This window comes from Ochotona princeps, chromosome 9, assembly GCF_030435755.1.
Source record: "Ochotona princeps isolate mOchPri1 chromosome 9, mOchPri1.hap1, whole genome shotgun sequence".
Classification (NCBI taxonomy): Eukaryota; Metazoa; Chordata; class Mammalia; order Lagomorpha; family Ochotonidae; genus Ochotona; species Ochotona princeps.
The window spans coordinates 29,373,165-29,399,485 of NC_080840.1; the positions used below are offsets into that span (position 1 = coordinate 29,373,165).

At 38.4% G+C, this 26,321-nt stretch overlaps 1 protein-coding gene across 8 annotated transcripts in view; it reads right to left on the minus strand.

Annotated features, from left to right (window-relative positions):
• Positions 1 to 1,483: 1,483 nt before the first annotated feature.
• The window catches only part of RIMS2 (regulating synaptic membrane exocytosis 2), a 506,806-nt gene continuing 481,968 nt past the window's right edge, over positions 1,484 to 26,321 (minus strand). For all 8 annotated transcript variants that reach the window (XM_004580663.3, XM_004580662.3, XM_036498462.2 and 5 more), the window contains 5 exons: positions 10,556 to 10,697; positions 6,889 to 7,001; positions 6,492 to 6,593; positions 4,980 to 5,119; positions 1,484 to 4,560 (listed from right to left, as the gene is read on the minus strand). In XM_004580663.3, coding sequence (XP_004580720.2) covers positions 4,342 to 4,560; positions 4,980 to 5,119; positions 6,492 to 6,593; positions 6,889 to 7,001; positions 10,556 to 10,697 — 716 coding nt within the window. In that variant the 3' untranslated portion in view covers positions 1,484 to 4,341. The remainder of the gene's footprint in view (positions 4,561 to 4,979; positions 5,120 to 6,491; positions 6,594 to 6,888; positions 7,002 to 10,555; positions 10,698 to 26,321) is intronic.

Genomic DNA, 26,321 nt, shown 5'->3' on the forward strand with positions numbered 1-26,321 from the left:
ACATCCTTGGGGCTTCACATTAGCAGAGGGTTCACACTTGTCATCTTTTACTTAATGTGTCATTAATAGAAGGAAAGCCCCATTAAGACAGAGCCATGTTTGCTTTGCTCACTCTGCCTGCTGGAGTAGTATTTCAGAAATAAGAGATGAAGCATTCACTGGACAGATAATTATCGAGCACATATGTGGTAAGCATTGTTCTTAGTACTTAGGATACAGAAGCAGAAAAATAATAGATAGGACTCCTGCCCCAAAGAAGCTTACCTGTGAGTTAAGTGCTAACTGAATGATATTAGAGTATACTTTTATTGAATGAGATACAGCTCAAACCTCTAATTTCCCAGGTGAGGAAATGAATCCCCGAAAAGCTGAATGATCTGAATCAAACTACATGAAAAACCTGAGCAGCATACTTTTAGATTGGTTCACTCACTCAAAAACTTTTCTCCTGTACACTACTCATTTTACCAACCAAAGGTGGGAGTGTGAACTTCTGTATTCAGTGAATGGATACTAGTAGGACATTGATGGAGGGCATCCCAAGGTGAGTAGAGACAAACACAGACAGCACTTGATTTTTATGTGTACAGATAGTAATGTTTAGTCTGTAATAGACACACAGCATTGGCAATCTCTTGCCCAATTCTGTCACAGTCTTTACATGACAGATCGTCATGCTCCTTATTGTTGCTTCTGAAACTTCTGACACCTGAAGTCCCTGGTGTAGTGGAAGAATTTGCATCAACATTTTAGGGTATGGTCAGAAATTGCTAATAGTACTCACTTCTGAGCTCAGAGTTGTAAGAAGGGGCTCACAGAGACCATTTTGGAGAAATGAGAAGACTGTTTCAAGAGAGGACAGATGAGAAAAGTAATGGGATATTTTCAAACCATGGGAGTATATGCACGGCCAAGACAGCTCATTAAACTATGGGGGAGTGAATTCTGAATAATGGAAAATATGGTTTGGGGACCTGGGATGGAACTAAGTTCTTGCAGAAACGATTGTTTCAAAGACTAGTGTGAACTAGGATTAGACCTCAGTTGGACAACTAATTCAATGTGAGGTCAAAGTAGCTCTTCAATTTGGAGCCTAAGGAGGGCACCATGGGATGGAACATGTCTGAGGGTCTCCTTTGATTTGGGAAACACCGTGGAAGGACCTGGAGAAGCTCCTCCCCCACTGAACTCCCTCAACAGTAGCCAGTCCCTGGACAGCTGGTTGTATGGCAGCTTACCACACATGCCTCGTTCCACAGTGCTGAGCTGACAGAAACACAGAAGCATAAACCCATGGCCACCTCCACCATGATCACTTAGGCCAGAGCTGAGCTGGTACATGAATCCTCTGGGACTTTTGGCTGTCATGGCCAGGATTAACACAAAAATTCCACTCATTTCATTCAGAAGAATATGTGATTTGCTGAGTCCTTTCACCAGAGAGTACCTCAATTCAAATAACAACCTTAAAAACAAAACAAAACAAAAAAACTAGCATCTTCCAATGATGTGAGCAGAGAGCTTCAGGGACCGCAAAGCAATGCTCTCCTGAGGACTTTTAGCTAAGACCATAGCCTATGCAGAGTTAGGAAAGGATGATTTTATAGTCTTTCAACGACAAATGAGGTCAAGCATAAGCTGTGGCAGGGGAGAAGTCAGAGAAAGCACTTCACACACCGTCTGTAAAGAAAATGTTTTATTTAAAGTGTTAATACCATCACCAGAATGAATTTGATTTACATTAGTTGGTGTGTTGGTTACAGGACTAATCCTCCCTTTTTCCCCCCAACTGAAATTCCCTTTACTTTGAAAACATACTATGTACAGGGCAGCAATGGTCACTGGCATGGTGTTATTTACATGACTAAATCATAGTTGAGGTGCAGACATGTGAAAATTTAAAAAGACAAACAAAAAAACACAAAGTACACCAACTTTTAAATAAATACTGCATAACGACAAGTATGTACAAATATTCCACACAGTTATGTCCTTCTTATTAAAATTAGAAATAATTTGTATAGGAATATGCACAAAAGATTATGTGACTGCAACTTACTATCAGGAGAATGGTTAACCTTTATTCTAAGGGGGTAGTGTAGACATCACAGGCCTATTTAAATCAATTGCTGCTGGTACACAGGTGTCTAAATTACTTCGATACAGTTTTCTCCTTTCTTTTAATAATTTTACCTGGGTCCATCGCATGTAACAGAACATCAAGACACAGGCTGGGTGGGTTTCATATTGCACCACATAAAGAGAAGGCATTTTTAGTGATACTCATTTTTAACTTTTGCACCATATCAAGCATGATAGTTTTTAATGGTCAGCACTGACTAAAAAAAAAAAAGAGCAAAAGCAAAGAAGACAAATTTTGTGCATGGCCTTAATCAAACTAAACAGAATGCATGTGGACTTCAAAAATTATTACAAGGAACTTAATTCATAACAATGTATGAATAATTAAAATATGCATTAACAACATGAAAATATGGGTGGCTTATTACAATAACCAGTGACTTTTCCTCCAAATAGGGGAATTGGGGAGAAAGTTGACCTTGCAGCACCACCCAATGTCTGTGAAAGCAAAGGCAGGGGTTGTGACTTGAGGGATTTTTCTTGGAGACTTTTGGTGATGGCATCAAGGAACTATCAATAGGCATACTGACTTTTTTGAGTCACCTAAAAATTGGAGCTTTAAAATTGTTGCAAATTTATGCTTACTATATTTCTTTAGAAATATAATTTGTGAAAAATTGAATTTTTACTACAGAAAAATGAATTAATAAACAGCCCTGTGTTTGGGGGCTCCAAATTTTCAGCATTGTTTCTATTCACATAGGAAATGGAAAACTGGCTAAAGAAATTGCTTTAACTGATTAAAAAACAAACAAAACCTACGACCTCCTATAAATAATACTTTAACCCCTGTATGAATAATGCTGGTGCTAAAAATAAACTCATTAGACATCACAATGGCCACATGATTTTAGGAATTTCCTGTAAACTGAATTTTGAAGGTGAAAAAAATTACCATGCACTGTACAATAAATTGCAAAAGTTCAAATATCTTCTTCGTCAAATACATGCTGACTTACTTTAATGTACTCCCAAGTCATGTTGCAAAATCCTTTTCAACATGCTTGAAATAAAGAAAGCTCTTAAATAGTTGTTTTTCCTTGAGAAATTCATAAATTCAGAAGCACTGACAGTTCTGAATTAAACATGGGGTATAAGAGAGGATCAGATGAAAACTTAGTAAGCTTTTAGCATATGGTTCATTCTGGTAAGGAGAGAGAAATTAAAAGAGTAAAAGAGGGACAATAGGAAAAGTGAGACAGAGAAGATGAAAGAAGATGTGAAAAATTTGCACATATTGAACTTCATAAGACTTGTATATTTAACATGGAAATAAATTGAGTATATTATACTTATTTGTCACAGAAACAGAATTTTCAGTATTTTTTAGAAAGTACTTTCGTTTGTGATGTCTGCCAAAACACAGACTATGCGTAGTTTAAAGAATAAACATGGTCTGTCTTTGTATCACCCTGTTGCATTCTCACCCCCTTTAAAACCATGCACTAGTGAAATTTATTTTTAAAAATAATATAAATTGTTGAAAATGGCTGAGTTTTATTCTTTTTTGCAAGTTGCAGCCCCAAGAAAATAATTTATGTATTCAGCTAATCTGTGTCCATGCAAAAAGAGTTTCTTTAATTTCATTCAGTCCAGTGTTGCCACAGATCTTGTTTCCAGAGTCCAATGTGTCTTGGCATTGGTGAAGGAGGTGTCCGCCGGCGCTCCCCAGTCGGTCTCTCTCCCTTCTGGACTGACCACTCTGTTTCACCATCCAGAGAGGGACTGTTACTGACCAGTTCTTTGGTCTTAGGCTTTTCACCTGATGCTTCCTAGGACTTGTCTCCTTGATCTGTAACATGGCTTAATGGTTATACAACTCCATGTCTGTGGCATAACAGGGCTTTGGGGTCAGATAAATGAAGAAAAAGGTAAGATAAAAATATAAAGGTGCCATTGAAAAGGGCTTTTGTTGCATGAAACTGACTGATTCTTTGAGATTAATCCATGGCTTCAGATTGGACCAAAAATGAGTGTCACTGAACTCCACACCTGATAGTTCTTCACCTGAGGGCCGTCGTTAGGGCACAATGTGTGCGACTTCCTCTGAGAACACAGGATCGCTTCGTATCCCTAGAAACAGGCTCAGAAGACACAACATTAAGCATGCAGTGTTACCAGGGTTGGCGACCTGTGATTTTTTTTTTTTTTTTTTTTTTTTTTGGAACGCTGGTTGCTGTGACAAAAGTTTTACAGCTGCTATGAGCGAGAGTAGGAAGGTCCAGTTGAACTTTCCAGAGATGACTGGGAGGCTCTTCTTGTCAGAGGGGCCAATGTTGGATCTACTAGGGAGGAGGGCGGAAAAAGTTTAAACCATCCAATCACCATGTTGGATAGTTCCAGTTCATCTAAAAGTATCTGAGCCACTCCCATGAAGGATTTGTGATCCATGCGACCATAATCTCCCCAGACGATAATCTGTTGGCAAAATTACAAAGAATAATGTCAGTATAATCATGTATATAACAGAAGTGTTATAAAATACACTAAAATAGTAAAATGCATTCAGTTAATGTTTCAACATCAAAGACCAAAAGCACTGGCATTTGATGAATGGGATAGCTGTCCTCAACTTTCAGAATCTACAAGTACATCCAGAGACCTTACAGTCTTACAGTCCCAAGATCATAAGCAGTCCAAGTAGACTGGTGTGATGGGCCTTGGCAAGTCACTTTAAACGAAATGACAATGGGCATAGCTTTGTAGCACTGGTCACTGCTTGTGAGTTTCCAAAGAATTTCAATGGTTAGCAACAGAAAAGAATGGAACCACAAGATCCTGGGTCTAAGATCTGACTCCATGAAATAATGGCAAGGGATAAACAGTTAAACAAATACCTGTAAAACTTTTCCTTGGGGACTCTCTTCAAAAGATAACAGCTGCTGATAAAGAGGTTCCAGCGTTTTTCTTGCCACTTTTGTTTTCTTTTTGGCTATGCAGACTCCATTATCTAAGAGATACACCTTTACGTATGGTGCTTAGGAAAGAACATATAACGAAGAGCAAGTGAGGACTGTGGCTGTCGTATGCCTACTCACTCATGGCTGTCGGCTGTAATGGCTCAATCTTTGCTTGAAAAGTCACTGGCCTTCCCATGTTATTTAAAAATGATTAGATAAACAAAGGATAATTTCCAAGAGTGTTTTAGGTGATGTTGCCATAGCCTGAGTTTATTATTATTTTGCTATGAGCTAGTTATATAAATTTACAGATTACATTACATAATAAGAAATGCTTCCAGCTCCTAACAGGATTCAAGAGAAATGCCTTACTCATTTATTTAAAATCACTGACATATGAATCTAAATAAACATCCCCACACTCACTCACTATCACTCAAAAGCATTTTTATTGGTGGCGGGTATGAAACAGTGATGGGATTTTAGCTGTCATGTTCAAAGCAGCTGGGAAGAAGCAGCTAATTATGAATCGTACTGTTTCAGATTTATCTGGGAAACACTCAATAGAAGTAACTCTCCTGGAATTTGCACTCATGCAGTTCTTTATAGCAGAAAGAGCGAACTAGCTCCAAGATTTTGACCAACTCAATTCTCTTAAAAAGGCTGTACAACGAGAAGCACAGAGTAATAAATGATATAACAGAACGACTGCAAGGATAGATAAGTTAAGAGGTTCAAAATTATAAGTCAGTCGGTGGAGGTGCTGAAGCTGAGAACCAAATGCAGAATCCTCCTGAACTACTGCTTTTATGCATTTGCTCAGACAATCTGCACAATCACTTGGAGTCATGGTGGCATTTCCATGGCTTCAGGGACCTCAGCTTATAATGACATTTCAGTATCAAATATGAGGCATAAAAATTTATGACCGTGCCTATCTGGCTTTATCTATTACAGGAAGTAAAAGTCTTACCATTAAAATATCCAGGAGGCAATAGGCTTATGCTACTGGTGGGGAGGGTGTACCTATTTTTATTCTAGTCACAGAACACTAAAGAATCCTCAGCAGAAATTTTGCAGCTCTAGATAAACTCAAGAATAATGCAAAACTCCAATTCACCTGAGAAAAAGAACTTTTAAAGTACATGTTGTGCTGAGACAAATCATCCAAATGTGGCAGTATTGATTTGAAAGCGGTTTCTATCACGTATGTATGTGGATAACAGTTGACTGACATTGTCCCCAACAGCTCAATCTCGAAATGCTTACTTCAGATAAACGCAGCCTAAAAGAACTTCCAATCAGTCAGATAACTCACCTATCCGAGTATCCTTCATTGACTCAAAAACAAACTTTTCAGCATTTAATTCAAACAAAGTCTCTAAATGAAAACAATATGAACTATGATGGTTTATGGATAACAACAGAAAATGTCTTCTGTTTTTTTACCTGGCAGTGTCTTGGAACCTGGTTTTACAACAAGGCCACGGGCCCGAATGATTTCCACCTCCAACTGTCCCTTTTTGTCCATCATGCCTACCTGAATGTCACCTAGTAGTATATGGAAAGGAAACAAACATGTCTTAATACACAAACACAGCGAAAAAAAGCTCACACCAAAAATCATGTTTTTGCACCATTTCAAACATATTTAAGATCCTAGCAATGATGTCGTCTTTTGAAAAAGCAGCAGAAATGGTAATAGAAAAATAAATCTTTTTACTGTTAAAATCAATGATACTTTATTCTTGCTGCTAATACTGTTAGCAAGTCTATGAAATGTAGAGAACATAATTTTTAATGATATAAAAAGAAAGCCATGAAACCATGTGACCAACATTCTTACCCATTGCAGGTGTAGCCAGGGTCTGGCGTCCCACCAGCTGAGCAGGCCCAAGGCCATCCAGGAAATCACTGAATTGGCTGTCAGAGGCCAAGCGGACACCAGGGAAAATCAGACTGAAAGCAAAATAACACCTGGGCTGAAACCTTTGAAACCTACTTATCCCACACCAGCTCAAGTTTCCTTCTAGCTTTCTTAAGATGGCAAGATAGGTGGTATCACCGTTTGGTACTTAAACTTATTGATCCACAACATCCTCTCTGCTTTCCTTGGCTCTTTCTCCACACTCCTTAGCAGCCTCTATGAAGCACCAGAAGCACCAGTCACACTGTCCTAAAAGCTTGTCTCCCCCTTCTTTGGTCTGGAGGACAGGGACTGTGATTTACATGAAAAACCACCCAGTATATATTTGTACTGAGCATGTATTTCATGCCAGGGTTTACCCTAGTGAATCCTCTTGGTTGAGCTATGAGATAGCTTCTGTTATTTATCATATTTTATGAACTAGAAACTCCTCCAGATCATTCCCATGAGTGTCTAAAAATGCTGCTATTTCTGATACCTGTTCCTTTTCCTTCCCCAAAATACCACTGTCCTGACCCTACTTCCCTGTCTCCAGCTACCATCCCTTTTCTCTCCTTGAAACGGTTGCTCTGAGTGCTGTAGCCACTTTCTTTCATCTTGAAACTCTAATTATTTTTTATTTTCCCCACTACACAAAAACTTTACTGTTGTGACCATTAGGCCAGACTTAGCTAATGACCACAGTACCGCACCCAACTACTATCAATATTCATCTAACCTGCTGTATTAGCAGCACTGGCCAGTTGATCCCTCCCTCTCACATCTTCTGCAGTTTACTTCTTGGATTCCTTAACCCCATATGTTTCGTCTCTTTTTCTTCTGCCACTTTTCCTTAGTCTCCTTTGCAATTTCAACCACTGGATACAGGAGCTCAATCCTATGATGTCTTATCTTTTCTTTATGTAGAAATTCCCTTGGTGATCTCACAGTATAATGGTTTTAAAAAGACATCTCTCCTGCTGTTACCTGGACTACTATCTCCTACTTGTCCTCTCCTTTGGGCCCTAGACCCATATTCCAATACATATCTGCTTGGAAGTCTAGCAGGCACTAGAAATTTAACTTGTTTCAGCTAAACTGAATCCCCCTTCCTCAGCAGACAAACCCAGGTCCTCTAAGGGGATTCCTACCTTAGTAAATCACAACTTTGCCCTTCCAGATGTTGAACCTGAAATTGATCTTTCCTCATTTTCTATGTTATAGACTGAGTTATGTTCTCTCAATATTCAACCCTAATATCCAGTATGACTGTACTGAGAACAGAGATTTTAAAGAGTCAGGGCTAAATGAGGTCATAACAGAGGGGCCCTATTTCAATGTGCCTGATGTCCTTAAAGGAAGAGGAGGCGACAGCAGCCTATGCAGAGGAACAGCCAAGACAAGACACAAAAAGGCTACTATAAACAAGACAAGGGAGAGGCCTTGAGAGAAACCAAATCTACTAATACCTTGATCTTTCTAGCTGCTGGATCTTTAAGAAAGTAAATTTCTGTTGTTTAAGCCACCTAGACTATTGTCTATGGCACCCTATTATTACATAAGTGGAGTGCACAAATAGATCTTCATTTGCTCTACTGTCAAAATGTATGCAGAGTCTGATCTCACTATGCCACCATTCCGGTCCAAGCCACTTCTGTATTGTGGCAAGAGCCTCAGTGTCCCTGTTGCTGTCCCCACTCTTGTCTCCACCTCAGTCAGACTGATCTACTACAGTGGAATCAGATCGTGTTAGTCCTCAGTCCCAGACGCCCAATGATTGCTCATCCCACTGAGAAAAAAGCAAAGTCTTCAAAACATGTTAAGACAACATCAACTGTCTAACCCCAGCCTCTACCCTTAATTCCTTGTTACTTTTTCCACTTTCTCTCTTACTTGCTGGTGCAGGGGGTTCCTGCCTCAGGGCCTGAGCTTTGCTTCAGCCTTGAATATTCTCCCCATAACATTTATTCACTCAGTCACTTTCTTCTTCACTCATTCAGATCTTTACTCAGTCATGTCCTTTGTCCTATTTATCCACTTAAACCCTGCCTCCAACCTCTACCATCTCTATCCCTTGCCCCATTTTTCTCCTTAACACTTAGAATCTATAATCTACTACATTTTCTGCTAACTTTCCTTGACAAACTATTTTAAAATTATATTATTTTTTATTATATACTGAAAGTTTGATAAGGATTGGGATTTCAGTCTGTTGTGCTTACTGCCATGTTTCTAGCTCCTAGAACCGTGCTTGAAACATTGTAAGCACTTAATAAATCAATACTTGTTAAGCTCAGTTGATTAACAGCAAACTCAGAAAAATCAAATAATTGGCTCAATGTTCTATAGCACCAAACCAAACCAACCAACCAACAACAAAGCAATAAATCACCAGATGAGAATATAGGTTTATACGATTGTAAGGCTCATGGCCTTAACTACTGATACCGACTTCTTCCTATGACTATGTCCTCAACTCTTGGTCAGGTCATCAGAATACTAGAAGGCATGGTGATAAATTTTAGATTAGTATTCATCTCGTTTCTCTCTAATAATTAGAAATCCCTGGAGTAAGGGCGATAGTTGAAACATTTTTATGTCTTTAACAGTATCTTTCAAGCAAAGTGCTTGATAGACATTTTTTATTCAGTTATCCAACTAATTTTCGACTTCGTTGATGAACTTTCTTGAGCAAATATATTTGTTTCCCCTCCTCAAATTCCAGTCAGTTAATAATAATGTTTTAGTCTATTTTTATAAGTAACTCATATAACTCTTTTTATAAATGTGTGCAAACCATCTATGTGCCTTACGTTATATAACTGTGCTAGAACCGTAATCCTTAGGGCATGTCTTTACTCCTAGGCTCATAGCTCCCTTAGTCTCCCATCACAGACTGGCTGCACACATTCTGTCTAAACACCTGGTGTTAGCCTGGAGATAACACAGTGAGTTCAGTAGATTGCACTTTCCTTCTTAATCTCATTCACATAGCTGCAGTTGCAAATGAAAGTTGATTTGTTGGCGACAGGGCTATAAAGTCTTTACAAATGCTTTAAAAATATTTCAGGAAGTTGACTGAAAAGAAGGTTCCATAATAACAAAAAAAAAATAAATAAAAGGAGGCTCATCAACTTAGTGGCATGTCATTTTGACTATATTTAACATAAGTAAATTAATATTAAATAATCCTTTGTTATTAAATTAAGCCTATATCAGAATTCCACATCTTTAATAATAACTTACAGCAAGTGTTTTTTTTTTAAGTAGCACTGTTCACATGGTCAGCCTTGTATGCTTATTATTTCTGTGCTTTTATCTATTATTTAAAGTCAGGGCAAAATATTTTAATGTGAGAGGCATCTTGCCTTTAAAGCAAAAAAAACTTTACCCCCCCCAAATTTATTTTCCTGAATATAAAAAGCCAGACATGTCACTTGTGCAGGGGAAGTCGAGCAACGTTCTCCTTCACAGGGAATCAGGCTGTGAAAAATAAAACAGGACTGTGAAGCATGCAAGTTGGTTTTTATGAAAACACAGTGAGACCAAGAAGATGGTCCCTAGCAAGGGCTGGAATAGCTCCACATCACTGGCCGGCCTCACTCACTTTCCTTCCGAGCTGTAGCTGTTCATGCTGCCATCTGTAGATTCTCGGCTGGCTTGTCGAGTCATCCAGTTCCTCATCTCCACTGCCAGACCTGTCTCCGTACTTCTCTGGACAGTGCTCCGTAATTTTTTACCACCTGCTTCTGCCAGGATAGAAGACAAAAGGTGTCACAGCTTTGTCATCACTAGCTGGGAATGAAAAACATCACCCAATGCTTTGAGATCCTCAGATGAAAAGAACTGCATAAATAACAACGAAGAAAAAGTGTTTGAAATCTTAATGTCTTGGATGGAAATTTTCTAAAAAAAAAAAAAGTTAAGCACAAAATAGCATTGTTTTATTTCCATTTAAAACAGTGTTCAAATTGAAATTGTTAACATAAGAAAAAAAGAAGATTCAACCTAAGGAAAGTAAAATTAGCTTTTTCCATTGTAATATTTCAATGTCAGATTAATTTATGCCTATTCTTTTATTTTCATTGAAATACTTAAATGCTAAATTACTTTACATCTACTCCCTTTCTTTTGTTATAGTAAAACAGCAAGGCCTTTATATTATTTACAAAGAACAGATGGTTTGTAATCTTCCAGTTCTTGCCCTGGTTTTGAATACACAGAAAAATCTCCTTTTGCAACCCGACAGATATTGGAAGATATTGGAAGGCAAAGAATGTTATACGAAGGAGATGACCTTGTTAGTTAACAGTCTCACATTTGTTGGTGATTTTTAGAAAATCCTCCTAAGATCATGCCAGAATCCAGCAATATCAAATGAAAGTGCTTTTAATTTGGGGTCATAGATAGTCGTAGCTCAAGGGTACTCCTACAGTGTGGAGAGGAGGTCAGTTATGACAGAGGTCCGACCAGCAGGAAACTGAGTCAAGTGCTACTGATGTTGCAGAGGTGTTCTCTGGAGCACTGACTGAGCGAAGAGCTTCACTTCACTGAGGGAGAGGATTTGTATGGGTTTTGAAAAAATGGGCAGACCGGGACTCAAGGAGACATGTGAATAGAGTTTTTGGCCCAGGAAAGCTCAGTATGGACCAAAGTATGAAAACAGGAATGACTGTGAGCTTTGAAGGCAGGTGCCCTTACCAGAGCATATGGAGTGATGGCAAGAAACTCAGCCAAATTACGAGGGGCTTGTATGTTGGAATGTGGGGTTGAACGACTACAAAAACTGGAACAGGTGGGTGACATTCCAAATTATTTGGATTAATTTATTGCTTGTCAGACCTAACTATCCATATTGACTGCACTGCTTTTGGGATACAAACATATGGTAAGCTCTTTGAGTGTCTGGTATTAGGAAGTTCTTTTTTACATTTTTAAATCTTCATTGATATTGCCAGTGACTTGAAATTTCTTTTCATCATACCTCTTTTTATGCCCAATATTTTGCCCATAATTTCTTTTCATCAAGCCTCTTATTTTTGCCCAGAACACTGCTTTAAATTTCACTCTCCATTTGAACTTTAATGCACATTAAAATACTTTAGAGAGTACAAAATATAAATTATGACTGATATGCAATTTATTTCAGTATTCTAAGGCTCATAGCTTAGATAACCGGTTATGAACATGTTGTACTGATACAAACTGTAAGAAGCCATAAAGCTTCCTTTATTCATAAGTGAAAGCTGTTATTTATGGAGGAATGTTTATTAATAAATGTAAAAGGAATGATAAAGTTTAAAATTATCTGTTTTCAATATCCAAAAAAAAAAAAGATAAATGACTCAAGGAGGGTTTAAAAGTGGAGTTTAAATTCATTAAATGGAACTTTTGGAGAAAAATATTCATGTGAGCAACGAATAATTTCCATAAATTAGTTATAATGCCTAAAGGAAACAATGTGCAAACAGAAAACACCAATGAATCTGGAGCATTAATGAACAGTGCCAGTAGTGGGACAATCATATGTGCTTCCAGATATACCGAATGCCACCTATACAAAAACACACAACATGTTTCTAATCAACTGTTTGGAACCAATTTCCAGTTTTTGAACATACAGGAGATAGGGTAAAAAGACAAACTGCACATACACAGCAGACAAACCTAAACCATGGAATATTGTTTCAGAAAAGTAGCCCTATTTCTCTCTTAATACCCTTTTTTTAAACATGTGTCTTACAGGAAATTAAAGAACATCGAATATCAGAGAATAAGGTCATCTACTTTCTCAAATAGTTCACACTTTGATGACTGCTACATGTGTATATACATGCCGTCCAATTTCATGTAACAGATTGTGCAGTAGGCATCATGCTCTTCACACATCATGACTATTTATTCATAGTTAGTCTTGTCACACCATAAACATAATGGCCTTCTTCCCCGAACTAGCACAAATACAATGATGCTTATTGTTCAGAAAAGTGCACTAATCCTTTCCAAAAGAAAATACTTCACATGTATTTGAAGTGAAAGATATCAACAACACATGCTATGTACCACTTTTACTGGTGACATTTTCTGTGTACTTCAAATAAGGACTTATATTTGTCCACTTTGTGGAAAGAAATGTTACATTAGTCTATAATATTTCTACATTAACATTTTTTGCAAGTTGACATTAAAAATAGGTGAGGGATTTTTTTTTCTACACGAAAAGATATCAAAGAAATGTAATCATCAAATGCAATGAATGTACTTAGGCTTTTTATTTGGGAAAATGAACATAAAACCAGAAACAAAATAAGCAAAGCAATACCTAAAATAATTTTAAGAAAACGGGAAAATTTGAAGATGGATTGGATTAAAGATAGGATTAAAACAGGACAGGGCCCAGCGAGGTTGGCCTAGTGGCTAAAGTCCTTGCCTTTTATGTGCCAGAATCCCATATGGGCGCTGGTTCTAATCCTAGCAGCCCCACTTCTCATCCAGCTCCCTGCTTGTGGCCTGGGAAAGCAGTGGAGGACGGCCCAAAGCCTTGGGACCCTGTACCCGTGTGGGAGACTCAGAAGAAGCTCCTGGCTCCTGGCTTCGGATCAGCACAGCTCAGCCATTGCAGCCACTTGGGAAGTGAATCAGTGGATGGAAGATCTTTCTCTCTGTCTCTCCTACTCTCTTTCTAATAAAAAAAAACTAAGAAATTAAAAAAAAAGAATAGATAGGATAGCAAATGATTAATTTAAGGTGGGTAATAGCATAGATTACAAAGAATTTCACCATTCCATGAAGATACACAATTTCAGTGAACCTGACAATGCAGAATATTAATATGTATATGAAACATGACTTGCACAGGAAATAAGATTCCTGGGGCTCGTATGGTACAGTGGGTTAAGCTGCCATTTGAGACATTGTCATCCTCACTTGAGTGTCAGTTCGAGTCCCAGGTGCTCTGCTTTTGAACCAGCTCCCTGCTAACATGCCTGGGAAGGTGGAAAGTGACACAAGTGCTTCGACCCCTGCAACCCACATGAGAGACCTACACAGAACTCTGGGCACCTGGTTTTGGCCTAGACCAGCTCCAGCTGTTGTGGCTTTCTGGCGAGTAAGTCAGAAGATGGAAGATCTTTTTCCCTTTCAAATAAATAAACACATATTTTAAAAAGAGATGCATTTTTATTTAATATCAGTCTACAGATAAGTAACTCGAGAAATCTGGCAAGCACCACTTGTCAGACTTACAACAAATAAGCACGCACCCCTTTTCCTTGTGTGCTGGTTGTGCCTAAATCCTTTCAAAAAGATTCGAAGACTTCCACAGTTGAAGAGGTCGGGTGCTGGTGTCATACCGACTGTCTTTGAATCCTCACTCTACCATTCACCAGCTGGGTGACACTGAGTAAGTTACTTATCCTCTCTTTGAATCATTTTCTCAAAATGTGAAATGACAGCAATTACAATGATGCCTACTTCATAGATCCTGTGAGGGTTAAGGGAAATGACACCATTAAAGTGCTTAGAAGAGTGCCTGATCCGTGGAACACTTCAGTAGACAGTACTGTTACTTGGACTAACCCAGAGGGAAACAGAAAACATGGACTCTAGGTCAACCTCCACCACTGCCCAGCAGGTTCTGCAGTCTTCTAAGCATTCTCTTCTTCTGAGTCTCTGAGTCCTCAATCAAAAGAAAGGCAGGGGAGGGAGAGCAAACGATCCCTTAAACACCTTAGTTGTAAAGCCTATGAGTTTGGGTCAGTGTTTGACCTAGAGCATGATACACAGCGTACATTAAGGACATATACACTCAATTTCCATCTTCTGATAGAATTAAAGAATGTGAAGTGCTTGAGCATCTGTAGCAGCCCTTTAAAGCCTGTCTTTTTAAATGTTTCATTATCAGATACGTGAATAGGCTTATTTAAAAACTGAATTTATGTTTGAGCACCACATAATTATCATGTCACACTTACAATATAAGTAATTTAATGTACCGTATAATTCATCATAGTGATTCACATTAAATGTTTCAAATCTATCATGCCATTCAATTTCAAAAGCAAATTAAGTGACAAGTCTTCAGAAAACAAGTGCGGTAGGCAGAATTCTGTAAAAAAGATGGCACTCATGATGATGTACTTCAATGGAAAAGGGGAGGTTCTGCAGATGTAATGGGCGTCACTAATCAGCTGACCTCAAGGGAGGGCTGGTATCTGAGCCACTTAGCCTAGCCTCAGAAACCTTGCATTCAATGCAGCCTGGCTGGTTTGGAGATGGAAGGACCACGTGGAGAGGACTTGACAGCAGTTTCCAACTGCAGTTATGTGGGATGATCGGCATCTAGAAAACAAGGTGGTTAGGCCCACTCCTGCAAGGAGTCAGATTCTGCCAATAACCAGAATGACCCTGGAAGCAGTCCCGCTTCCCCACACACTCCCTCTGTGCCTCCAGAGGAGAAAAACCCAGTTCAGCGTTCCTTTCAGCCAAGTTTTGGTTGTTGTTTGCTTTATTTTAAAAATGGGGAGACCTATTAAACATACCGTTATGACCATGGGGTTATATCAACTGGAAATTTAAACAGCTTAGCCATAAAATGTGTGAATGATGGACTTGAGACTGTTGTTGGACCACACTATTGCAATAATAATAGTGGGTGGGGGCAGGGAGAATGGGGAAATCCCTGAGCCTGTAGAACTGTATCATGAAAAATAAACATTGAAAAAAGAGGAAAATAGTATATTTAGCAAAAAGTACATTTACCACATAACTATATCTATAGCTATAATATGTATGTGTACACTGATGATAAATATATTCAAGCAATAAACCCTAGAGCTAAGGCTCAAATTGTGCTGTTGTTGTTGTTATACCTATTACACTGATGTTAGCTATCACAGGCCATGGTGCAACTGGAGACGTTGCCAGAAGGTAAAAATCAAATTGTTCAACTGTCAAACACCACGGGGAGAAAGCAGACACAGGAGGTGTCCTTGTTATTCAGCTCTGCCGAGTTTGATGACTCAGTTACTTGGCACCTGCCTTCAAAGAAAGTTGCTTGATTAAATAATAAAGACCAGAATGCATTTCCCCTGGTAATGCTGGAAAACCAAAAAACCCTTTGAGTGCCTTAACAACAAAAATTTTAAAGTTTTTTAATTGCTTTCTGCTATTGAACTGGAACTGTTTTAAGCCTCACCCAAAACTCTCAGCACCACTCCAAACTCAATCTCACTGGGACCTTTCATGTTGTCACCTGGAAGCTCTCCTAGTTACAGACAGGCTGGCTTGGACTCAGAATTTCCTTGACTATAGGAAGCAGCTTTTGTAGCCAGATTGAAGACAAGCCAGATAAATAACCTGCAAAGTGACTTTAATTTAGGATGACACTTTAGTTGCATTTTATTTAAAATGACCAATTTTTCAGAGTGAGTATAATTTAGAGAAGCCATTTGCATTACATTTAGCAAACTGAAGCATACATTAAAAGTGAGGATACCTAAGATTATTGACTCACAGATTTTTGAAAACATCTTGGATGTACAGCTCCTGTGGCCATGAGGGGGCGGAGGCTCTCGGGAGGTAGTTCCTCCCTCTCTAGCAGAAGACTTTCTCATTTTCAAAAATCATTCATCACTTCAAATTGTTCTTTCACTCTCTTCTGCTTTGTTTCTCTGATTCATGAAACTTTAAGAAGTGTTTCCAGGGGAGAGAGTGTGTATAGTGTGGTTATTAACTCACTGCTCACAACACCCACACCCCATTCAGGCTCAGTATCTGGCACTGATTCCCGATCGCAGATTCCTGAAAATGCACTCTTAGGGAGGTGCACACCATGGCTTAGGAAGTTGGGTTCCTGCCCCTGACAGCGAAAATCTGGATTGAGTTCCCAGCTCTTGGTTTCAGCCTATCCCAGACTGACTTGTTGTGGGCAACTGGGGAGTGAATCAACAGTTGGATGATTTCTGTCTGTCTTTCTGCCTTTCAAACACATTTAAAGTAAAGCTTAGAATATTTCCCTTTACTGCCTTCACCAAGCTTCAAGATGGCCAATGTGGACACAACTCCCCATCAACAGGTTTTATACCAAGACACAAAGAGGCTGATTTATTTACTTATTTGTTCTTGCAAGACCTTAATATGGGGAGCACTGTCAAGAGTAAATTAGATTACTATAACTGAGATAACACAGAGAAAAATTTTTCATTGGTTGGTTCACTCTCCATATGTCCTCAGTAGTGAGGGCTGGAGCATGCCAGAGCCAGACTCTATCTGAGTCTCCCACACGGGCAGAATATAGCCAAGTACTTGAGTCATCATCTGTTACTCTGCAGGATGCACATTCGTTAGATCAGAAGTGGAGAGCTAGAACATTCCAGTATGGGACACAGGCCTCTCAAGCAGCAACTTAAACTGCAAAGTCAAATATCCACCTCTATTTGTCATTATAACCAACCTAATCTATTCTCATTCAGAAATAGTCGAGACACCATTTCATTCTCTTAAACAGAAGGTTTTAGATTTTTCTATTTTTTTCTTCATTTTGTTTTCAGCATCATTAGAAAATGGAACAGTCTGAATACAGCTCTGTTAGTACAAAGTTTATATTTGACATTCTAGTTTACAGCTGCTTCATGGATTTTAGCCTTTATAAGGCTTAAAGAAATGTTAAATTGTGGCCTGGTGTAGTAGCCTTGTGGCTAAAATCCTTGCCGTGTATTCACTGGGATTCCATACAGGTGCCAGTTTGTATCTTGACTGCTCCATTTCCCTTCCAGCTCCCTGTTTGTGATCTGGGAAAGCAGTAGAGGATGGTGGAAGGCCTTGGGTGACCCAGAAGTTCGTGGCTCCTGGCTTTGGATCAGCTTCAGCTCCAGCTGTTGTAGCCATTTGAGGAGTGAACCAGTGGACAGAAGATCTGTCTCTCCCATGGGGAAATGGAGTGCCTTCGGAGACCAAGAACTCTGAGGTCAACCACCCCCATTTGGATCTACCACATGGGATGGAAGAAGCCCAGTCCTACCTTGCAGGATCCAAGGTCATCGGAACAACAACCAGGATCCCTGAGCGGTCCGCAGAAACAGAAGAACAGTAAACTTCCGTTGGGACTAGGGAGAGGAGCTTTCTCTGGTCCTTGCCTGTTTCCAACTTTGGGTCCCCACCCCCTCTCGTAATAACCATCAGGAGCGCTCCAGAAACCCCTCAAAACAAACAAACAAACAAACAAACAAACAAACAAACAAACAAAACTAGAATAGATAGACAGAGAACAACAAGGAAAGCTTAGAAACAGACAGGAAACGGTCAGCGGGGATGCACTTATATCTCACTGGGTGGGACACAAAGATTAGCTACTCCTCACTGGGGTATGGAAGATTTCTTTGCACACCCCTCCTAAACATGCTCACCTAAACTGTTGACATATATCCTGTTAGAATTATAGAGTTAGACCACCTGAAAAACAGCCAGGTTCAGCGAAATCATGCTTCAATGCTATAAACTGCTAAAGACTAAAATTAAAATAGGCATGAGACAGTTGAATAGCAATCTAAGCCATTTTAAGGTGTATAGAACACGGGTGAATGTAAACCAAAATTGATATGTCTATGAAGAAGTCTCAGGTTGTGGTTGAGAACCTGCATTTTCCTATTAACATACTGGTTAATCAATACCATGTCAATTAATGCCGTAATGTTGTAAATGGTTGGTAATATTATGTTGGGGCTTTTAATTGATTGGGATGATACTCTGCCGGCTCTACCTTCAGACCAGAGATGGTCTCACCAAGAAACCGTTGAACTTACCAGGACAATAAGATGCTGGACTTTATGCTTGGTAAATACCTCCAATGAAAGAATGTCAACTGAATTTGAACTATGGAAATGCAACAAGGTGGAGCAATCCACCTTAGGGGGAGGGTTTTGGGAGGGGCGGGGGGAATCCCAGTGCATAAAAAAAGTATCAATAATGCAATGTAATTAATTTTAAAAAAAGGAAATGCAATAAAAATATATGTTAAAAAATCTGTCTCTCCTTCTCTCTGTAAATCTTTCCAATAAAAATAAATAAATCTTAAAAGTGTTAAATTATTTTTAAACTTCGGATTCATATTTGAGTATATTAAATAACTTACTAAACTTCAACATTCAGAACAATTTTAGATTTATAGGAAAACTGTGAGAAATGTACATGGGATTTAGTACACTCCATGCTGAGTTTCCCCTGTTCTTAACATCTTCCATGTGTATGGGAAATTTGTTACAACTTACTTTCCTCTGACCCAGAATACTACTTTACATTTGGTCAGCATGTCTTCATAGATTCCTATTGGAAATAGATTTTTAATGTTTCTAATTTCTGATAGCCTTATAGTCTTCTTAATGTTGTATTCTGATAGAGTACTCTCATGTCTTGCTAATACTGACATAACTACATCCAAGGTGCTGTTCTACAGAAATATGACATATACAGTTACCTTAAGTAAATAATACTTGATGATGATAGCACATGACAATGTTGCTGGTTTATATATTTATTATAGTGTAGTTTCTATTGTCAGACTGTGCTACTATATATAAAAACTAATATGATGTAGGACAGAATGTTGTGTTACACTGGCAGCAGCCTTGTGTTAACTGAGTCTCTTGATTGAATGAAGAGATCACATCAAGGGACTGACCTATACATCCTCTAGGTTTGTGTCATTACACTATCTATTATGTTCACACAAAATGAGATTGACTAAAAAATTTCTCAGAGTGCATCCCTATCTCTACCTAGCATGAAGCATTACCATTGTATTCATGTATATAATCATTTAGTTTTAGTAAAAGCAATGTAGGAGTTGAAAATGCTCATCATTAGGAAAATAGGAAATAGGGGCCAGCCTTGTGGTACAGTGGGTTGAGCCACTGACTGCCACTTTCGCATTTCCCTAAATGATTTCAGGTCCCAGCTCTCCATTTCTAATCCAATTCTCTGTTGATGCACCTGGGAAAGCAACAGAAGATGGCCCAAGTATTTGTTCCCCAGCCACCCCCTCAGAAAGTCCACAGAGTTCTCTAGGTTTCTGCCTTCAGCCTGGTCCCAGCCCCAGCTGTTGCAGGCATTTGGGGAGGGAATCAGGGGATGGAACACCCCTCTCCTGCTCTTTCTTTCCCTGTATCTCTCCCTCCCTTTAACTCATCCTTGCTAATAAAATATTTAAAAAAAAAAAAAAGAAAATATGTAATATTGCATGGGGAAATGCTGGCTGTATGTAAAAAAATATATGTTAAATACAAAATCAACTTATACTATTTGACAAAGTAAAAGGATAAGAATATAAGGTTTTAAATCTACGAGACAAGATTAACTAGGTTTCATATTAAATTCATTTAAGATTTTCACAATAATTGATTCACACAAGGGTTGGCCCTAGATTCATGGATGCTAACTGAATGACAGGGTTTTGTGGAATAGCATAATCAGAGAGCCAAAGTATCATTTCATCACTCCAGAACTTACTTAGTAATTACAAAAGAAAAAAATACATCTTTATCCTAGGATAAAGAATATGGAAGAGAATATGGAAGAATATGGAAGTCACTTGTTAACTAAATCAGCACTTCTAAGAGGGAGAAACTTGGCATTATGTGTCTAGTGATGGGATATATAAGTTTATAACACGCATGGGACAGTTAAATCTAATTACAGCTCTATATCCAATGTCCAGTTAACTGGAAAGACAGAGAATAAACAAACTATCAGGGAAATCCAGAATTTTGGATGTTCTATGAGGAATCTTTGCTTGGACTCTTCAAAAGTCGATATAAAAAAGTGAAAATACTTTGTTAAACATAGCAATCAAATGCAATGAGTGAGTCTTGACCAAATCCTGGATTAAGGAGAAAAACAACAAAATGCTATAACAGAAGGAAATTAAATATGAAATTAACAGAGGTTATAAGCTTTGTTAACTTAATAGTTTTGTTTTAAAAAATTAGAATATGTATGCTGAATATTTAGATGTGAAGTATTGTGATGTGTGATATTCACCTTAATCTTAAAAATATATACCTACATGTATGTTTGGCTAAAATATATGTCATGTGTGTGCACAGAGGGGGGATAGAGGCAGAGACAGATGATCACGCCAATTAAAAATGGGTAATTTGGGAGGGTCTTGTGGCAAAATGAGCTAGGTTGTCCCTTACAATGCTCACGTCCCACACTGAATGCCAGTTCAAATTCTGGCTACCTTCTGATCCAGCTTCCCGCTATTGCACCCGAGAAGCAGCAGATGATGGCTCAAGTATTCGACTTCTGGCCACCAAAGTGGGAGACCAGAAGTGGTTTTTGGCTTCTGGCTCCAGTCCATTCCAAACCTAGCTTCTGTGACCATTTTAGCTGGGGGTGTGCTCTTTCTATCACTCTGCCTTCCAAATAAATAATTTCATAAAAATAATAATCTCTGTAGTTGATATTCATTCCTTTTTTACATTTAAAATATTTCAAAATAATAATTGAAAAAAAGATGACCTCAATCACTAAGTTCAAGACCAATGGTAGAAAGGGTATCTGTGTTCACTAACAACAATGTTAAGACTGTGGACATAAACTCCAACTATCTCCAGTTTTCATTGCAGGACTGTATGGAGATTATGATTATTATTGTCACTTTCTACATGAGAAACTGCCCAAGTGACAGAGCTGGCTGGCAAACGATGCGGTTGGCAATATGAATGCCTATGTTTGTTTCTCAAAGCGTGCTATTACCTTCATTTAGCATTCTACGTACTGCTTCCTAATCTGGAGTAATCAATAACTTGAAACTTTATTTCATATTCTCCTTGCATGTTCAAATAAAGTTCAAATTGTTTTATGAGTAGGGTTAAACTCAGATCATTGATACTTTCTTGTGTTTTAGATGAAAAATGAGAAAATGTTCCATAGCTAAATTCTGACCTCATGAACCTGAAGGCAGCATATAATTACAATAAAGCTAAAAAGCACATGTGCTAGGAATATCTTTCCCTTATAATACACATATTCATTTCATTCGATTCGTGATACACACTCCACAAAATACAACATGTGTCTTTCAACAGATGATGCTATAAATCAAATAGAACACACCATGAAAAAATTGATTTGCCACCACCTAGCACTAAAGAAAGAACCTGTTTGTATCTTGATCCTAATTCACGAAATGGAAGGGCAATACCAGTGAATAAATGCACTCTTCTCAATGTGAATACTTTCATTAATACTAATGCTTAATAAGAAACGAGACCATGATTATAACTCTGTTGCTGGAAGGTAATTCTATTTTTTTTTCTAATAAAAGTAAGACATATCATGTTGACATTCTTAAAACATTGAGTTATCAGAAATCGCATCTCTCTGTATTAGTCTTTGTTCACTTGTTTTTATGGTACTTTCTTATTCTTATGATCAGATGCTACTATTACAGCAGTAAGGGGGATACTCTAGGTGATAGTTTTGAAAACTGTAAGATGATATACAAATTCATAAATGGAAAAATTACTGGCATGACATGTGAAATGATCCTAAACTTTGTGAAAGGAAAACTATGCATAAAAATCTGGATGATGTTGGTCAAACCAGCTGAGATGGACATTTCACCCAAATGCCCCTTTATTACATGATACCAAGGTAACTGCCATGAAAATTGAGCACAAACGCACCTGAGAAAACAAAGGCTAGAAACTAAAAGACCAGATTCCTCAATCTGAAAGTCTTTGTCAGATGAGATTTCTGTTAGAGTTAGAAATATAACTGACAAGCCCGGCGGCATGGCCTAGCGGCTAAAGTCCTCACCTTGAATGCACCAGAATCCCATATGGGCGCCGGTTCTAATCCCGGCAGCTCCACTTCCCATCCAGCTCCCTGCTTGTGCCTGGGAAAGCAGTTGAGGACGGCCCAGAGCAGTGGGACCCTGCACCCTCGTGGGAGACCCGGAAGAGGTTCCTGGTTCCTGGCATCGGATTGGCACGCACCGGTCCATTGCGGCTCACTTGGGGAGTGAATCATCGAACGGAAGATCTTCCTCTCTGTCTCTCCTCCTCTCTGTATATCTGACTTTGTAATAAAAAAAAATAAAATCTTTAAAAAAAAAAGAAATATAACTGACAGAAAACAGAGATTGTAAACCTAACGAATTTCCGAAAGGCCAGTATTTTTTCCTTTCTTGTCTTCTTATACCTACTGAACAGAGAAGAATAACAAAATAGCAAAGTATTATTTAAACACACCAAATATAGTGAATCAGGCTGAGCTTCATAGCTTTTCTTATAACCACTGGCAATTCTAAGAAGATGTTTATTAATGCTTCTGATTCATCCACACTATCCTCTGCTTGTGTATTAAAAAAAAACCCTCATCCTTCAATTGTAGAAACTGAAATAACTTGATGCCAATTTCCAGCTTGCTGTGTAACTTAGATAAAAGTCAGACTGAGGCACTGATTTCCCAAACTTTGACTCTGTAGCTACTGAGGCACAGAAGCAGCCACTGCTGGCTTCCATTTTAACGAGGTTGATGGCCAGACTATATAATTTCCACGAACTGTTTTGGAGGAGCATGGGAATGATTCACCGTCAGGGCTGATAACAGTGCAAGCCGCAATGTCTATGGCACAGCACTGGCTGTTTGGCAACACACGCAGGACACTCTCTCTAATATGGTTTTGGGCACCATTCCTGACTTTCCAGTCCAGGTTCTTCAGCCTTCCTAGAGACTCTGTAGCTTACTTCGTGTTATTCTTTAGCAAATACTTTCCCTGCCCGAATTATCAGAATTAGTGTCTGTGGTTTGCACCTAGGCTCTCTAATGTAACACACTGCACTCACAGGTTTCATACTATGGGAAGAAAAAATTTTCTTATTTTATATGGAGGTAAGTATATACAACTTCTAGTTAAACTACAAAGAATATATGACATTCAAGTACTCTAATATACAAAACAATGGAAATTGTTTAATAAATGTAGTCTCTTTTAATTTTGGTAGCTTTTCTCCATTCCATAATATAAGCATAGAAACTACTTGCGTTTCGTTACTATTCATTGTCCACATATTTGTTAAGTTGTTAGGTACAAGGTGCTAGGGGAGATGGATACATGTAATACATGATCATATAGTTTCTAATTATGTGATTATATTACTTAGCAGATGAGGTAAATGGTAAGCAACCCAAGACAATCTATTCTAAATACTATACAACACTAAGTGTCTAGAGCCAAGCTGATTAATATAATTTTTCATGAATGATAAAAACATCCTATAATGATGCATTGGCCAATAATGTCATCACTACATAACTGAAATATAAAACGTTTAATTCACTTAAATTTAAATAGTCACATATGGCTAACAATTTAGGTTTTAGCATACCACTGGAGGTTCAAAAAAAGAAAAATGTTTTTAAGTAGAACCATAAGGAAACCGTCAACATAATAATATCAATTCAAAATATTAGGTTTTGTTATGTACGTTTCCTATAAAAATGAGGAAAGTACAGTCAAAAGAGGTTAAATAGTTTCCTATGCTCACACAACTAGTAATAGAAAGAGACAGTATTTCAAATCCAGGTCTAACCCCCAAGACCTCTGTTTAAATCTTACCGCTGCTTCTCATTTTTTTCAATCTATGGCTCTTTTTCCTCTCCCCATTTTATTTGAAAGATACATACATACATAGATAATATCCTCCATTACTGTTTCACTCCCTAAATGTCCACAACAGCCCAGACTGGGCCAGGCCAAAGTTAGGAATTTAATCTCAATCTCTCACATGGGTGGCAGGGATCCTATGACCTCAGCCATTATTTCTGTCTCCTAGAGTGTACCTTACTTAGCAAGAAGCTACTAGAATTGTAAGCAGAGTTGGGACTTGATCCCAGGCAGCCTAGTGTGGGATAGGGGCATCCCAAACAGCATCTGAACTACTGTGCTGCCCTGTTACTACCTCTAATGATTTCATAAATAGATGGGATATGAGCTGAGCTTCGAAGTGCAATTTGACAGAATATATTCTGTATAGCGGTAGAAGAAAAAGAGAAAGGCATCAACACAAATTTGGAGGCAAAGGGTGCGAAGGCTGGGTGTATAGAATCAACTGGCCTAAAGATGATAGAGAAACTCAGCTGTAGGTACCAACTAGATCAAGACTTTGAATGTCAGGCTACAGGCTGTAGGAGATGATAATCTACTCAAGTTTCTGTAGGAAGATCAGGGTCAATATCAAGATGTTGTTCAAGATAACTGTTATGAGGGCAGTGTTAGACTAGACTAGAAAGATCCAGAAAGAAGTTAATTAGCAGATGATAAGTGATTTTAAAGGTGATCTAAGATGGTGTCAATCTATCAAGGTGACAACAAGAATGGGAAAGAAGCGTTTTTTTGGCAGAAATTTCAAATTAGCAGTCATTGGCTCACATTTGGATAATAACTGCTATGTTTGGCGCAAATAATGTTAAAATATCTTTATTTGAGTGCCAACATTTTGGAAGGTCAAGTATTTTAACTAAACAAAGTAAATTTATCACTTGTCTTGGGGGAAAATGAAAAAAAATGTGCCAGACTTGAATTAATATTCAATTTGGCATAAATGAGCTCAAACTGACTCTTCTCCACTCCTGTGTACAGGGCTAAGCTTCCTCTAAGTTTGTGTATCCCTTTCATCTGACAAAGTGTCCTGCTTCACTGATGTATATTTATTTTCTGGCTTTGAATTTCCAGGACTAATCAGAGAACAACAGATCACTAATGGATTCATGGATCACTTTGTGCTAAACAGTTACTCTTACATTTTAGTTGCATTAGACAAAATTGAAATATTAGGAAATTTGGCTTTTGTTCATGGTGATACAAATAAAAGCAGACACTTAGCGTAATTTCTGCAAAGTTCACAATAGCCACTGAAATTCCCACAAAGGGTTTTTGGTGACTACGTTTATACACAAGGTCCTGCTCTCTGGCTGTAGTGAGGGGACGAACCCAGGTACATGACATCTCTAAGAATTTTGGGGTTGGGGTGGCGAAACACCGGTTTGTAACATGGGTAGAATGATTGCAGGTGAATCTGGAGGTGAGCAGCTGCCTTTTTTCACTGGGCATGTGATCCTGGTCACAGAATAAGGGAAAGAACTCTCCTCTGGAAAAAGACAGAGATGGGAGCCATGGAAAGGAAAGGCAAATGCAGGGCCAGGTGAAGTGGTTGGGGCTTGTACTCATGGGGTCTGGTGGAGGAGCCTTGCATACAGCATTCTTAGCATTAAAATCAAGATCCTGTTTTCATCTTCAGGTAAGAGAAAACAAGACAAAATTTCAAAACTAGAATTGATATTATTATTTCATAGCACCTTTTCCTTCA